Genomic DNA, 16,758 nt, shown 5'->3' on the forward strand with positions numbered 1-16,758 from the left:
CTGCTGGGGAAATAGGTGGCCTAAAACTGATTGGGGAAGCATAACAAACTACCGCTAATATTTAGATGAGAGCCAGAACCAATTTCTTGCAATCCTAGACCTCAATCTTTGGATGCAGGGTCACTCACTGCACTCAGTTTCAGCTGATAGGCCAGCACTATGCAATTTTCACCCCTTGATTCTTCATTCAAGTATCAGTAACCAAAAGTGTTGATTGCTTCATATTTCAGCATTTTAATTAAAACAAAGACTTTATAATCAACATCCATGAACTTCTCAATCCAAACATTGTTACATTTGTACTTTACCTAAGTTTGTCTATTATGCATTTAATAATCTGAAACATGTATATACATATGATATAGAGAACAGAAATAAACTGATTAACACAGTTTTCTCTTATAGAAAGCATATCCTACCACAAATTAAATAGGACTCAGTAAAGTGATGTGCATTGCAATGCAACAACTCTATCCTGAAAAGTGACCAAGATGCTCATCAGTATCAGTTTGTACACTTGTATAACAAGAAAATAAATCAGGTCCCATTTGGGCAAACTTGCTGCTTAGGAAAGGCTTACTGTTTTTAAACAAAACTAATTATCTTTCAATTATGCAGTGAAACCACTGAAGTGATTCCAACACACGACAAAGGCCTTTTCAGTCTTCTGGAATTTTGAATCCTGCCTTCCACTATTTTGATTTTGCTTCTGAAGGATTTTCTCCAGTATCCAGTGTTTTCAGTAATCGGAATAGGCCAGCTGCCTCTCGTATTCGGCTGAACTCAATGCAGAAGGCTTGTACTTCAATGAACAAGTCCTGGACATTGATTATTTTGTTTCTGATTAAAGACTGGAGGAAGACACAAACAAGACGTACCAAACGGTTCTGGAAGATAACAGACTGAGTTAATTTCCTGTACATTGTGACCAGCATCACAAGTAAAAGTTTATCAGGCAGCTGACTTTCCACATCTTCTAAGCAATACAAACTTCATACTGATAGATGCAATTATTTAATGGAAAAAATTGCACAAACAAATTCTAAATCTAAATTCTCTAAATGTCTGGATTTCATTTGATTTTTTTTTCCTTCCATTTTTCTCACCTCTCCAAATGGTGTTGATTCCTGCCTGGGCAGAATTTCATCAGCACCAGCAGGTCCAATCAACCTGTATAAACTGCAGCTCATCCAAAAGTCTTCATCGCCTAACTCACACCAAATTCCATTTGCCCCATCACCTCTGTGTGGACTACCTATAATGTCTGAGAGCCTGGAAAATTCATTTTAAAATTCTCATCCTTCTTATTAAACCCTCCCATGGCCTCACCCCCTCCCAATATATAACTTCCTCTGGCCTTATAATCTTCTGAGAACTGCATTTTTATAATTCTGGCCTCTTGTATGTCCCCAGTTTTCATCATACTTTCAGCTGCCAAAGACCTAACTTCAGGAATTCCCTTGCTAAAGCTGCCTGCTTCTCTACCTCACAGTCCTTAAAATATATTTCTTTAAATTGAGTTTTTAGTCATCTGTCCTAATATCTCCTTATGTGCCTCAGTGTCAAATTTCCTTGAAAAGGTCAAACAACCCTACCAACTCATAGGAGTCCCTGGCTTGTGACAACCAAAATGGAGAACGTTCATTCAGGAAGGCACTGAATACATCAAGAGACTCTGTCGAGAACATACAGAGGCTAAGTCAAGGTGTTGGAGGGAGCGCACAATCCTCCAAACAGCCCATCTACCCAACCCTTTAAGCACCATCTGCCCTACATGTAGCAGAGTCTGCAAATCATGCATTGAACTAATCAGCTAAATCAGAACCCACTGAACCGTAGCGAAAACCAAGTTATCCTTGATCCTGAGGAACTCCCTAAAAGAGAAATACTGGGCTCAGCCAAGAAGCTGCCTTTCTTTATTCTCCCATTGCCCCCACAAGCCTTCAGGTGCTTAAGGCCATTACGGTGGAGGATAGCCAGGAGAAAACAAGGAAAACAGAAGGGATATCTTAGCTAAACCTCATTTTATGCAAATACTGAAGACATTTGTTTATAAAAGTCTCTGCTTTTGAAAACTGGAGACAAGGTTAATTTGTAGCATGACTACTCAAAATCAGAAGAAGAGTATGACCAATGAAAGACACTTTTTGGAACTGACAGATGACATGACCATGTCCTTTCCAACATTTACAAAATTCTGTTGCTCATGGCCTGTCCTTTTAATGTTCCTATTAATAGCGATTTCATATTTTCAGCCACATCCCTTATGCTCCCCTCCATAAGCCAATTATGAAAGATAAATTAACAGTGCACAATACTCATGACATGTATGTTATTTGTTGTAGTGCAAAGTCAAACTTTGCCTGAGCATATAATTAGGAGATAAGGATTTCTCTTCATGCTATGGAGGTATAAATCCTAAGCATATAGTTCTTTCAAGGCTTTACAAAATTGGTAAGTCAAAATATCAAATAGAGTGGACACTGCATAAGAGTGGGAGAAATAATGTGTCAAGTGCTTGTCAAAAATGTCTCTCCTAACTGAACAAGGTGAAGGCAATCAAGCAAGAAAAGAAGATTTGTTTGGCGGGGGAAGGGGGGTGGCTGTGGAAGGGCAGGCAAAGGAATAGAAGAGAAAGAGATTAAATATACATAGAAAATGAAAATGCATATAGGAAGCTTTTCAGGGCCAGAAGCATTATGGAAAATTGCAACTTCAATCTCCTCTCGACATACACTTGAAAGTTGGTGAACTCAGTTGGTGCATACATGTCAAACCTCAACAAATGTTCTCCAATTATACCCAGAACATCCGTACAACATGCAAGGATACAATATTAGCTATTACAGAAAATATTTATCAATTAATCTACACATCAGCATGTTAATTACCTGCATGTATTTATCCTTAATCTGTTCACAAGTGGAGATACAATTTGATATATAGAGGTGAATAAATTCTGGAGGAAGATCAACAGCAGTGGTTAGCCTAGAAAAAGATAGAAGGAGCAATTAATTACAAAACCAGGAACCTGAACCATACAAAAAGAGCAGGCCAATTTTCAATCAAAGAACATTCCTGAATCGCTACAGAGTGATCCCTACTGGAAGTGAATTTCTGTAATTATCAGGTGAGGAAAGAATAGAGTTCAGCTATTATGCTCCCTGCTGTTGGACAGCTTGCCAAGGCACACACATAAACAGCCGCCACTCCAGTGAGATAAAGGAGGGTGACTTGTGCCCATTGATATATATTCTATAAGAAGTCAGCTTCTACATTATAGGAGAAAGAAGACAAACCCAAATATTCAAAAGATGTTGAGAACAAAGCACCTAGTTTGGAAATAAATTACCCTTCATAGAATTGTAACATTTTTCATATTGACTGGCCAAATGTAAAGAAAATGTTAAATTTTGATACACTAATCTTTTAATATATCAAACTTTGACTATCAAGTGACTCCCTATTGGAAATAAAGCTGTCAACTGAGGACAGAATTGGGCACAACTGACTGGATGTTGACAAAGAATGCTGCAGTGGATGATGCCTGTCAACACATTGTCCAGGTTCACACATGGAAGGGGCTGGAGTAAGGCACTAATACCATTTTATGTGGAATATGCTCAGGAAAGCAGCGGTAATAGATGAAAAATCAAAGAAAATTGGAGGGGGAAAAAGCACACAACTCACCTATTTACAACTTCCATGGAATGAAGGGACATATCCATATTCACAAGTACAGAAAAATATTCTGTAATCTGGCTCGACTGCATTAGCTTCAGTAACATCTCTATGGCAACCAAAGGATTATTTTCTACCAGATCAGGCAGCTTGACAGGAGTCAGACCAATGTGGTAAACTAGCTTTGGATCTTTTTCTAATTCACCAAGGAGCTACCGTGAAAGAAATAAAAGTAAAAACTCAATGTTACTCAGGTACAATGCAGATGTGTGTCAATTTTCAGACACACTATCAGATGATTACCCAGTAATTAGTACTGGAGGGTTATTTTTTTTATTTAAGCATCGCATATGTAGAGTATCAACATAAAAACAAATAGAAATGTTGTGAAGATCACTTTTACCACTGGAAGAAATGAGATAATTCTAATGTTTTAACATTCGCAAATATGAACATGTATTAATTCTTCCCCCCTACTCAATTTTCCCGTACAATGTTATCTCCTCAAAGTGAACCTTGAATTGTCTTGCAAGAAACCTGCAGCAATTACATTGAAAGAAATTCAGCTTAGTATAGATGTTAATGCATAATCTTGATGGTAGATTGTACCTGTTAGAAGATCCACTGCCTTAAAAGAATATTGATTCAACACAGAATACTACATAAACACTACCGTATATGCAAATTATAAATACTACATAAACTTTACAGCATATGCAAATTTTAAATCTTACACAGTATATGTATATGAATATGAATAGCTTGGCGATCATTTCACAACTATAATTCCTCCATAGCCTCATCCTCCCCCATCTTACCATCTCTGTAGCCTCCTCCAGCCATACAACCCTCCCAAGATCCCTGTGCTCCTCCAATTCTGGTCCCTTGTGTATCCCAGAGTTTCATCATCCCCAACTTTGGCATCCATACCTTCAGATACCTACTATTATCTCTTTATGTGGGTCAGTGTCAGATTTTGTATGATAACACCCCTATGAAGCACACTGGAATGATTTCTTACATAAAAGGTCCTATGCAAACGCAAGCTGTTTTAATCAGCTCATTGCAATAAGTACAGAAATTGATCAGATTGGTGCAGAGTACCTCAAAATAATATTCTCCTCAGCTTTCTCTTTTGCCCCCACCCCACAATTCTATATCTTGATTATGGAATTATAGAATTTTGCAGGCCATTCAGCCCATTAAGTGTGTGCCAGTATTTTTATTTAAGCACTTTGCTGCTCCTTTCCCAGTCCCTTTAATATTCCACCTTTTCAAGCAACTGATTCCTTTAAAATAATTTATGCATTCTGTTTTACCAGTTTATGGCCTTTTGTTACCCTCACAACCTATCACCATTTATCCTTGAAGAACTATCAGATCGCCTCACAATTTTTTCAGTTCTATTCAAAAAGAACCCAAACTTTGGCTCTTTTTTCTTGTATTCTGTAATTCTAGATTCAAATAGCAAGGATTGCATTTTCTTTTTAATGGCCTTTTCTATTCTTACTGCCAGTTTTATTCACCTATGTACCTTCACACCAAGGTCACTTTGCACTTTTATTCTATTTAAAATTTTACCATTTAAGTTCACAACTTTCATAACTAAATTTGATATCAAATTTCAATATCGGATACCTTAATTTCCTTGCACAGAACACTCATAACTATCTAAAGCAAACGGTTTCCTAACTTCACTCCTGAAAGGCCTGGCTCCAAGTTTTAGGCTATGTTCCCCGGTCCTAGATTCCCCAAACAACAGAAATAGTTTCCCTCTATCAATTCACCTTTTTAACTTGAAAACTTTGATCAAATTGCTCCTTAATGTTCTAAATTCCAAGGAATACGACCCGAGTTTCTGCAATCTCTGTTTAACCTCTGGAATCCAGGTATCATTCTGGTAAATTCTGGACTTCCTCCCAGGTCAATATATCCTTCCTAAGATGTGTGCTCAGTATGGATCACAGTACACTAGGTGTGGTCTAACTAGGGGTTTGGGTAGCATAACCTCTACCCCTTGTATTATCATCTTCCAGCTATAAAGACCAGCATTCCATTAACATTTTTTGATTATTTTCAGTATTTAATCTATATGCATAGATCCCAAAGCCAATTTTCTTTGGATAACCACTGTTTCTGGCTCCTCACCATTTAGAAAGTACTCTGTTCCATCCTTTTTGTGCCTAAAATGGATGACCTCACATTTGCCCATACTGAAATCAATTTGCTACAATTCTGTCCATTCATTTAAACTATTAATATCTTTGCAATTTTAAGCTTCCATCTACAATGCTTACAATGCAATGCAATCTTTCTGTCATCAGCAAACTTGGATTCGTGGTTCTCTACCTCATCATCTAAATTAATAATAAATATGGTGAACAGTTGAGGCCCCAATACAAATCCTAGTGGCATCCCATAAGTCACATCCTGCCAATTAGAGTAAGGATAATGGGCAGGTACTTTAAGTCACCTGCTGCTTAGCCAATTTCGTTACCAAGTCAACAATTTGCCTTCAATTCTTTGGCCTTCAACTTTAGCTAACAGTCTCTTATGAGGGACTTTATCAAATGCCTTTGCCTTCTGGAATTCCAATATCCACAGACATTGCCCTGTCCACTACTTTAGTTATGTATTCAAAAAATTCAATCAGTTTAGTCAGGCATGGCCTATCCTTTACAAATCCACACTGGCTCTCTCTGATCAGCTGAAAATTTTCAAGCTGTTTAGTCACTCTTGCCTTCATTACAGGCTCCAGTCATTTTCTGACAACAATGTTTAGCTAACTGGTCTGTAAATCCTTGGTCTCCCTCACTCATCTTTCTTAAATAGTGGAGTAGTATGCAATTTTCCAATCCAAAGGAATGATTCGCAAATTGCATGAACTTTTATAGTTAAGACATCTGCAGCATTCTTACCAACTTCCTTTAAAAACCTGTGATAAAAACCAGCAGTCTAGCGGATATGATGAAGAGTCATACGGACTCAAAACATTAACTGTATTCCTCTCTGCAGATGCTGTCAAACCTGCTGAGTTTTTCCAGCTATTTTTGTTTTTGTGTCTAGTGGATGTCACTTGTTAGTGCCATTATTTTCTTCACTATTGTTATTTTGCTTGTTCTCAACCCTGACTTAATATTAGTTTCCTTGGGATGTCCACTTTATCCTCCTCTTCTACTTTATATACTGTCGCAAAGTATTTATTCAATATGTTCACCATTTCCTTATTTTCATTTCCGATATCACCATCATCAATTTTCAAAAAGCCCACATTGCTCTTGACAACCCTCTTTTCCTATATTGTAAAAATAGTTTATGTTGGTTTTGCTATCCCTTGCTAGTTTCTTTTCATAATCTCTTCTTATTGTTCTTGCTATCTGTTTTGGCACTTTTTGTTGTTTTTTTGCATCCCTCCCAGTTGGCAGTATCTGTGCTATTTTTTGCATTCTTGTAAGCTCTTTTAGATTTACATTGTCCCTTACCTCTTTTGTCAACCATGGCTGTTTTCTTTTTGACAAGTAAAGCTCTTGTCCCTTAGAGATATGAAATGATTTTGTATCACGCTAAATTCTTTATTTTTGAACACTTTCTGCTGATTTACCCAATAACAGATTTGACCACTTTACTGTGGACAGTCTGTCTCATCCTGTTGAAGCCAGACTTGGTCAAATCTAAAATCTTAGCTGTTTCACGTTTCTCAATTTCAAACAAAGTTAAACTCACTCATATTATAATCTCTATTAGATAAATGTCCTTGCACTGTTATGCTGTTTAGTAAATCCAGCCCATTACTCAATACTAAATTAAACATGACTTGCCCTCTCATGGGTTCTCGGACATATTGTTGCTGGAAACTATCCTGAACAGTGATGTTCCCTATCTTTCTGGCACAAGCCAATCTTCTTATTTCAATCTATGTGAAAGTTAAAATCTCCCATTTAAACCACTCTGCCGTTGCCTCTTCATTATTAGAAAGCATTTGGTCATCATTCAGAGTAATTTCTTAATTGCACAGCTGACATTGGGACAAACAGGATAGAACTGATAATTATAGGTGCAATTCCAAAACATTAAGTATTGGTGGTGTAACTCACTGATATTGCAAATGATTTGGTTGTTTAAAGTAATACTTATTTGCAATTACCTGTGTTTGTTGCTGTGCAGATAAGGGACTCTTGAAAGCCTTTGCCATGATGCGCTTAATTTCCACCCCAGTGCTGTTTTTAACACACATGGTTTTATCCCACTGGATTGTATGATCAGGTTCTGTTGGGTTCAGCCAAGCTAGCTCATCCTCACACACGTGAAGTGGAGGAGCAGGCCGAATAAACTCTGGCCGAAAGTGACCTTCACATGATAAAGAGAAAAATCACAATTAACTACTTAGTTTTCTAGAGAAAGGCTAACAGGTAAAATATACCGGGAACTCAAATAGTTGCTTTGTCTTCGTGATACTATAAGTTGTTGATTGGCAGAATGCAGAAACTCTGGCTGGATCTGATTTATATCTTTGGTCAAGATAAAAGAAAGGACACCATGTTTCAAGGGTTTAAAGAAATTGACAGTAGATGTATCTATACAGCAACTCAGGGCCAAAATGTGCTGACATTTTTACAATACCTCAAATAACAGATGCAATAACAATTACGCCAGGCTTTTGTACTTCACTAAGTGTTCTCTTCTTAGTTTGATTTAAAACAATATTATTTTATTCCAAGGAAACCAAAGCTTGTTTTATTTTTTAAAAAACACCAATCCATTTGTTTTGCTTTATAGATTAACTGCTTTCAAAAAAGCAAATCAACTCAGCAGGTTTATTGTTTTTGAGCTGTAATTGAAAGGACATGGAGCCCACCACATTGATAGCTTAACACAGCACAGCTTAATGTGTGGGAGTGTGCGCAGGAAGGCTGAGTGGCTTAAGCATGCGATGATAGAATCCTTTTTTTCTCTTTCCTTTAACCTTCCCTCAAGTTAATGGGGCAGAAATGCTCACCAAACAACTAAATTAGTTAAAAAATTTATGCAGCTAAGTTAAGAATGATGTATGTAGTAGGATGATGCAGCTCTGCACCCACTTTAGATGTATTATCAGGGAAGTGGCCATTAACAGAGGAACATAGCCAGCCCACCCCATATATCTACTATTACTACACATCTGTTAGGAGGTTTGGATGTCCTTGATTGGTATTAATGGTGCCCATTTCTGAAACTAATGCAGGGGTAATTCAGTCCCATAACAAACATGGTGTGCTCTTCTACCATTTAATAATTGACCAACCATGACAAAAGCTAGCAAAACATCTTCATTGGAAGAAATGAGATGATTTGAATCTGGGTTCTGTGATTGAGTTGAACATTCTAGATCAACAGCACTTTTATAACCTCTTGAACACCAATTTAAAACTACTTACTTTCTATTGGTGGCCTTGGTCCACTCACTAAAGCCTCTATAATCTGAGTAGCAACAGAACTGTCAAATCCAGAGTTGGAAGAGTCAGGATCAGGATCAGGGAGTATGCTTGGAAAGCTTGCTTTGCTCTGTGTTGGCAATTCAGACTGGCGCTCTGCAGAATGAATAAAAGATTATGCATAAAGTGTGCAAATATATAAAGTACAGTTACAGATAAACTGAAATTGATTCCCTCTGTGCTGCAGTTATTTGCACAACTTGCAATGACAGATGCAGGTCTGTTGGTACAACTTTCTCTTGTGTTGTTGCCCTGAAGGTGTTCAATTCTTGTTGGGAGTATAATTCCAGGTAGCAAACAGCAAAAGGAACATTTTCTCCTTTGAAACCCCTACTGCGGCAAATCTTACTCAGCACACACTGGAGAGTCAACATAAGATCTCCATGATCTATAAGGCTTAGCAACTTCCTCCAGAAATTATGTAAGCCAATAACATAACTTTTTTCCTTGCACTGCTTCAAAGGCTCAACTCTCATTCACAATACCACCCCCCCAAAATTCTGTACCCAGCAATTTGAAGCCGCATACTCAAATGCTATATTCTACAAAGTTCATAATTATGCCATATTAGTCTTGAGAGATTAGGGGAGCTCTTTGCAAACTCTGTGCATTGCCTTTCTGGAATGTAGTGGATTTCTCATGTCATCTAATAAACAGAAAATACTGGATATTCACAGGTCAGTCAGCATCAGTAAAGAGAAATGACAAGTTATGATATTTTATAGTCATGTTGATACTGATGAAGGACAGGGAAGCACATCATGGTGACAAAAAGCAAGCTAGAGTGGGTTGGTTGGGGTGGGGAAGCACAGGGGATAGGAGGAACAATCAAGGGAACAAAAACCTAGCTAAATCTCCATCACTTTTAAGATCTAATTGGCCTCCATGGTTAATGACCCATTCGCCATATTAAGTGTTCAACACAATATTAGAATCCTCCAGACAATTACAATTTTTTTTAATTGGGTAGGTAGGTAGTGTCTTCTCTCCATACACCATTTAGTGGGGCAGGCATATCTCCAGGAAATTATAGACATCCATCAACAAATGAATTTGAATTGCTGAGGTGATTCTTTTTCCTACCTAGTCTATGAGTGATTTCAGGAAAAATCCTGGTTTCACAATGTCATGAGAGCTGCAGCTTTTAAATGCTGCACAATCCAGTTTTCCCCTCAGTTTTGATGGCTCAACAAACTTGCAAATTCAGAATGGGAAAAATATTTGTAGTTCTCAAGGACTCATGGTATTGCAGCATAATGCTTTGCAGCACCATAGTATACGTACCAAACTAACATTCGCTCATCTAGTCTTTCTAGGTATTTCCAGCATCCACTGCTTTTGTTTCATATTAAAAACATTTTGCAGACATGACAAAAGTTATCAAATGGAAATAGCACAATGCTTTATTGGCTTCCACAATCTCAGTTCCACACTCAAAATCAAACCGAGTACCAGAGTGATAGGTACTTTGCATGACCAATCTGTCAGTGTGACATTATATACCAAGGCAATAAAAATCTATTTACACAAGTCTAATTAATTTATATTGTATGTATTGTATATGGGAACTGAAGAAGTAAATTTCCATTAAAGTATTGTTCAATACAATTTACTTACAAAACAAAAAAAATACCTGGAAAAACTCAGCAGGTCTGGCAGCATCGGCGGAGAAGATACAGTTGACGTTTCGAGTCCTCATGACCCTTCAACAGAACTAAGTAAAAATAGGAGAGGGGTGAAATATAAGCTGGTTAAAAGGGGGGGGGGGGGGTTGTTGGGACAAACAAGCAGTGATAGGAGGAGATAACCAAAAGATGTCACAGACAAAAGAACAGAGGTGTTGAAGGTGGTGATATTATCTAAAAGAATGTGATAATTAAGAATGGATAGCAGGACAAGTAAGGTACAGATAGATCTAGTGAGGGTGGGGTGAAATAAGACTAAAAGGGCATAAGAGGTATAGATAAATGATCGGTGGCATACATTAAAAATAATGGAAATAGGTGGGAAAAGAAAAATCCATTTTATTGGAAAAAACAAAAAGGAGGGGGAAGAAACGGAAAGGTGGTGGGGATGGAGGAGGGAGTTTAAGATCTAAAATTGTTGAACTCAATATTCAGTCCGGAAGGCTGTAAAGTGCCTAGTTGGAAGATGAGGTGCTGTTCCTCCAGTTTGCGTTGAGCTTCACTGGAACAATGCAGCAAGCCAAGGACAGACATGTGGGCAAGAGAGCAGGGTGGAGTGTTAAAATGGCAAGCGACAGGGATATTTCACCCCTCTCCTATTTTTACTTAGTTCTGTTGAAGGGTCATGAGGACTCGAAACGTCAACTGTAGTCTTCTCTGTTGATGCTGCCAGACCTGCTGAGTTTTTCCAGGTATTTTTTATTTTGGATTTCCAGCATCCGCAGTTTTTTGTTTTTATTAATTTAATTACAACTTGTTCATATAACATGGCATTTTTTAAACCACCAAGAACCTTCAAGCAGGCATAGAATGGATTCAGTTACAGAACTGAATACACTTGATGGATTCAAAGTATGTCAAAATGTTCAGTGACATACAAGCTATTTACAAGTCATCTAAAGCTCATCAGCCTTTAAATGTATGACCTATTCTTCATTAAGTATAGAGAATTTCTACACCCAACCCTGAAACTTCTTAAACTTGCCCAGTTGTTTTGCAGTTGAGAGTTCACATTGTTTCTTCCATTGCCCTTAACAACTAAGCATGAGACCAAGATGACGCTATTTTGTTTTTCAGCCTCAACCTGTCAGGTTTTGCTGAAAAATTAATCTGGCAGACTTTAAAAAAATAAAGCTGATGCCAAACAACTATAAACACCAGTTTGAGGAACAGTGGTTTGTTTGTGTGCATTGTTATTATGTCTCAAAATTCATTCAAACTGAGATAGTGATTCCTGCTTCCATTTCTAAACAGAATATCTATTTAGCTGTAACAATTACATCATTTGATAATCAGTCTGCATTTTGCCAGCTGCAGAAAATGTGCGCGCAGAAGGCAAAAACTGCAATTTGAATATGTTAGGAAATAGAGATAGTTTAAGTAAGTTATATTGGTATTTGTAGGTGTTAGGAATGATGTTTGGCTTTAACGTTTTGATTTGTATTTCTGTATCTGTGTGTTAAGGTCAAATTGAGTTTTAGGTTCACTTTGAAAAGTGAATGATTGCATTTCTAATGAAGTTTTTATGACTCTTGCAGTTAAGGTAAACAAACAGGGATGGAAGAATTGGGCTGTTGCCTAGCAACAGGGATCCAGAGAGGTAGGTCTTCCCTCAGACACACAACAGAAAAGCTAGAAACAACAGTTTACTTTGGAAGCTATTGGAGTTCAGCTGATTTTGAAGATAGCTGCCAGGGAAGCAACCTGGAAAGGACAGATAGCCAGTCCTAAGCTAAAATTGATTGAAAATAGCTGCCAGGACAGACTGGAGCAAAAGGGACAGACAGCCAGTCCCAAGCAAAAGTAAAACCCCAAAATCCAGAGGAGTGGAACAGGGGCAATGAAGGACAGGAACCTGGAAAAGGTCCTGTTAAGTGAAGTTAAGAGTGAGGAGCAGAGAGAAATGCACCAAGCTTCAGATTTAAAGAGACAAAAAGCTGCAGAAAGCAGATTTAAAGTGGGAACGGCTTGCAAGAGGCAAGAAGGTCCAAAGAGACAAGTGAAGGTCTGTAACTCTTTGCTATGGGCATGTGAAGCAATGGTACTGTTGACGCTGAGTCAGTGAGAGAGTGCACAGAAGGCAGCTTGAATGCATGTGGTGATCCAGGGGAGCGGAACACTGGAAGGGGAGTTCGATACCCTGGAGGTGGACCCTGGCGGAAGGTGTCTGAGAGAAAGTGCCAGTTTGGGAGAAGTTTCCAAGGTGAGGTCTTAGAGAGCAGAGATTGGAGACCCTTGTGTGAGAGACAGAGTTCAGTGAGACTGGTTGGCTCTCGGTGTGGCAAGCATCCAGGGGGAGTTGATGAGAGATCCATAGCATTTGGTTGAGGTGGCATCTGTCACTTGGTTTCAGAGTGTGATGTGTCTGACCACAGGATGCCTATTGGTGCATGGACTGTGACTTACTGTGGACATTAGAGTACAAGATAGCTTTTGTAACATGTATTATCCTTACAAACCCATATATATCTGTACAGGTATAGGTGTTAGTGAAGGAGTATTGTAATATAGTTCATCTTTTCTTGTTGAATAAATATTTTCTTCTTTCCTTAAAAGCTCACTATCTGACTCCGGTGACTCTGTTCAGTAGCTACTCTCCACATATCTAAACAAACAAATAAAAGTTAGGGTCTATCAAACTGGCTTCCACTCTGGGATCAGGCTTGTCCAGGGGTAACCTCAGCTGGGATCATAACAATAAACTTAGGTCTACAGGAACCTTAGCTGAACTTACTGTAACTGCAGCTTTTTTTTGAAGAGTATACAATAATTTTACTCACCTGCCAGGGCCAACTGCAGACCACTAATGTCTACAGACTGAGCCATGTTACCCACATCCATACTCGCAATCTGACGGGGAGTTTTCTTAAACAGCTCCCTTGGAGGAGCCAACATCAACTGAGAAAGGAAAAACTTCTCAGGGGGAGTAATAGGTGGCAAGAACCCTGTCAAATAGCATAAAGAAAACAAAGTTCAGTCTAGAGTTTAAATAATCTTTAATCATAATAAATAAATTACACATAAGCAAAGCAAAAGCATGAAAATTCCAAACAGTACTGTAGAAATTGAAAATTGAGTATATCTTGAGATTTATATTAGTGAAAATTCATTTGCTTTGTACATTTAAGAGCTGTAATTTCTTACAAGTTCCTCTCAGAATACTAATCTACAAATGTGTTCCTGAAAGATAGGGTAATGTAATTTAAGACACATACTTGACTCATTCTTCTAAATTATATTTCTCCATCATTCCCTGATGAAAATTAGAGTCAAGCAGTTAGTTCCTATCCATCCAAACTTTTCCAAATAAATCTTACACAGCATTTAAAGCTGACCAACTTAGTTTGTAGAATGCTGGTGAAATAAAACTTTTAATATTGAAATTATTTCCATTCATCAATAACTCATTAGATTTCACACAGACTTACACTCAATTAAGAGAGTTTAAATAAAAACAATTAGCAGGCCATTTTAAATTAGGTAGTTTATGAACAGTCATTTGTTTCCCTCTAAAATGCAAATTTTTCAGGACTTTAAAGTAGTTGATATTCCTGCCAATGAAACTGAACTCAGAAATAGGCTAAGCTGAATTTGAACTGAACATAAAAGAACAATGGTTCCAACATGCTGTCTTAGTTCCCCAGTAAACATTTTCATCTGATGTTACTGAGGTTGTACCATGCTTCATAGCACCAAATTACATTAAAGAAAACTTGTATTTACATATCACCTTATTAAATCTCAGAAAGGCCTCGAAACTTTTCACATGCAAACTCCTTCTGAAAGGACTGTTGCAGTGTAGAGAGGAAATCAAGTATAACTCCTGGACTTGTGTGAGATTTTTTACACCCAAGTGAAGCGTTTGAAAGATTCTACATTAATGTCTCCTCCCAAGAGCAGCGCCACCAATAATGCAGCTGGAGGATCAAGCATGCATTCCGTGCTTTGGTCCAAGTTAAAAGGAGAAACATGAAAAAAGAAACCCTAACAAACACATTCTTTAAACACTTGGAGTATCCCCCACTCTCCTACTGGGACTTGCTGGTCACGGAGATGGATGAACTGGCCTCAGACTCCGCAGCCCAGGGCCCGGGGTTTGGGGAGTCACCGAGGGGAGGGGAGAGGGACTGTATCCCGGTCTTACCCAGGAGCTGTTTCTCCTGCTCCTCGGCCACCGGGGCGGCATTGAGCAGATGGGCGAAGACGGCGGCGAAGGGGTTGGCGGCCAGCGGCTCGGTGCGGTACATCTCCCAGAGCAGGTAGAGGGCGGTGAGGCGCTGCTGGGGGCTGGGCAGCAGGTCGGCCTGTTGCAGCAACATGACCAGTGTGGATCCCACTCGGAAATGGTCGTGTTTGGCGAAGTAATGGTGGAAGGCGGTGGACAGGCCCTCGAAGGTATTACTGGTCGCCTCCTCGCAGATGATGCCGATCAGGCTGCTCAGCTCCTTGGGAGCCAGAGTCATGGTTACCGGGGCCCAGCAGGCCAAAAGCCGGATTCGTGCCCCCGCCGCCTCGCTACGTACACACACGATCTTCCGGCGGGGAAAAAATTATAAATTTAAACATGAAGTTTAGAAGCGGCCAAACGGCGCTCGATCGGGCCTCAGGCCGCCAAAAGATGCCGCAAACCAACCATTTGGAAACCCGTTTCACAGCAGTGTCGCAAAGCTGGTCTCAGGGCTGAGTTTGACTTTCAGCAGCAACCTGGAGAGAAACTGGGAGAGTGGGTTTTACTGTCAGTAGCAACATGGAGTGAAGGTGGGAGGAGTGGGTTTAGCTGTCAGCAACAATGTGGAGAGAAGGTGGGAGGTGTGGGTTTGACGGTCAGCAACAACATGGAGAGAAGCTGGACAGGTAGGTTTGAATGTCAGAAGCAAGATGGAGCGAAGTTGGCAGGAGTGGGTTTGACTGTCAAGAAACAACATGGAGAGAAGCTTGGAGGAGTGGGTTTGACTGTCAGCAGCAACATGGAGAGAAGCTGGGAGGAGTGGGTTTGACTGTCAGCAACAACATGGAGAGATGCTGGGAGGAGAGGGTTTGACTGTCAGCGACAACATTGAGAGAAGTTGGGAGCAGTGGGTTTGACTGTCAGCAACAATGTGGAAATAAGATGGGAGCATTGGTTTTGACTGTCAGCAACAATATGGAGAGAAGCTGGGGGAGTGGGTTTGACTGTCAGCAACAACATGGAGAGAAGCTCAAAGGAGTGGGTTTAACAGTCAGCAACAACATGGAGAGAAGGTGAGTGGAGTGGGTTTGACAGTCAGCAACAACATGGAGAGAAGCTGGGAGGAGTGGGTTTGACTGTCAGCAACAATGTGGAGAGAAGCAGGGTGGAGTGCGTTTGACTGTCAGCAACAATATGGACAGAAGCTGGGAGGAATAGGTTTAACTGTCAGCACCAAGATGGTGAGAAGCTGGACACTTGGGTTTGAATGTCAGGAGCAACATGGAGAGAAGCTGGGAGGAGTAGGTTTGACTGTTAGCCACAACATGGATGAAGTTTGGAGGAGTTGTTTTGACTGTTGGCAACAACATGGAGAGAAGCTTGGAGGAGTTGGTTTGACTGTTAGAACCAACATGGAGAGAAGCTTGGAGGAGTGGGTTTAACAGTCAGCAACAACATGGAGAGAAGGTGAGTGGAGTAGGTTTGACAGTCAGCAACAACATGGAGAGAAGCTGGGAAGAGTGGGTTTGACTGTCAGCAACAACATGGAGAGAAGCTGGGAGGTGTGCATTTAACTGTCAGCAACAACATGGCAAGGAGCTGGACAGGTGAGTTTGAATGTCAGGAGCAAGATGGAGAGAAGCTGGCAGGAGTGAGTTTGATTGTCAGCAACAACATGGAGAGAAGCTAGGAGGAGTGGGGTTGACTGTCAGCGACAATGTGGAGAGAAGCAGGGTGGAGTGCGTTTGACTGT

General features: G+C 39.7%; 1 protein-coding gene across 1 annotated transcript; it reads right to left on the reverse strand.

Moving 5' to 3' along the window:
- Positions 1 to 214: 214 nt before the first annotated feature.
- Positions 215 to 15,474, reverse strand: cnot11 (CCR4-NOT transcription complex, subunit 11). The gene is made up of 7 exons (XM_041199674.1): positions 14,982 to 15,474; positions 13,618 to 13,782; positions 9,096 to 9,248; positions 7,826 to 8,028; positions 3,691 to 3,893; positions 2,892 to 2,988; positions 215 to 887 (listed from the first exon to the last, which is right to left on the reverse strand). Exons 1-7 carry the CDS (start codon positions 15,298 to 15,300, stop codon positions 693 to 695), a joined length of 1,335 nt encoding a protein of 444 aa, XP_041055608.1. The 5' UTR covers positions 15,301 to 15,474; the 3' UTR covers positions 215 to 692.
- Between the last annotated feature and the right edge of the window lie 1,284 nt (positions 15,475 to 16,758).

Source organism: Carcharodon carcharias, chromosome 11, assembly GCF_017639515.1.
Source record: "Carcharodon carcharias isolate sCarCar2 chromosome 11, sCarCar2.pri, whole genome shotgun sequence".
Classification (NCBI taxonomy): domain Eukaryota; kingdom Metazoa; phylum Chordata; class Chondrichthyes; order Lamniformes; family Lamnidae; genus Carcharodon; species Carcharodon carcharias.

Coding starts and splice junctions, on each gene's coding strand:
- cnot11 (XM_041199674.1), bottom strand. CDS start 15,300: ATGACTCTGGCTCCCAAGGAGCTGAGCAGCCTGATCGGCATCATCTGC. Junction 13,783..14,981: donor GCAGGAGAAACAGCTCCTGG/GTAAGACCGGGA, acceptor GCTATTTGACAG/GGTTCTTGCCACCTATTACT. Junction 8,029..9,095: donor ACCAAGGCCACCAATAGAAA/GTAAGTAGTTTT, acceptor TATCATGTGAAG/GTCACTTTCGGCCAGAGTTT.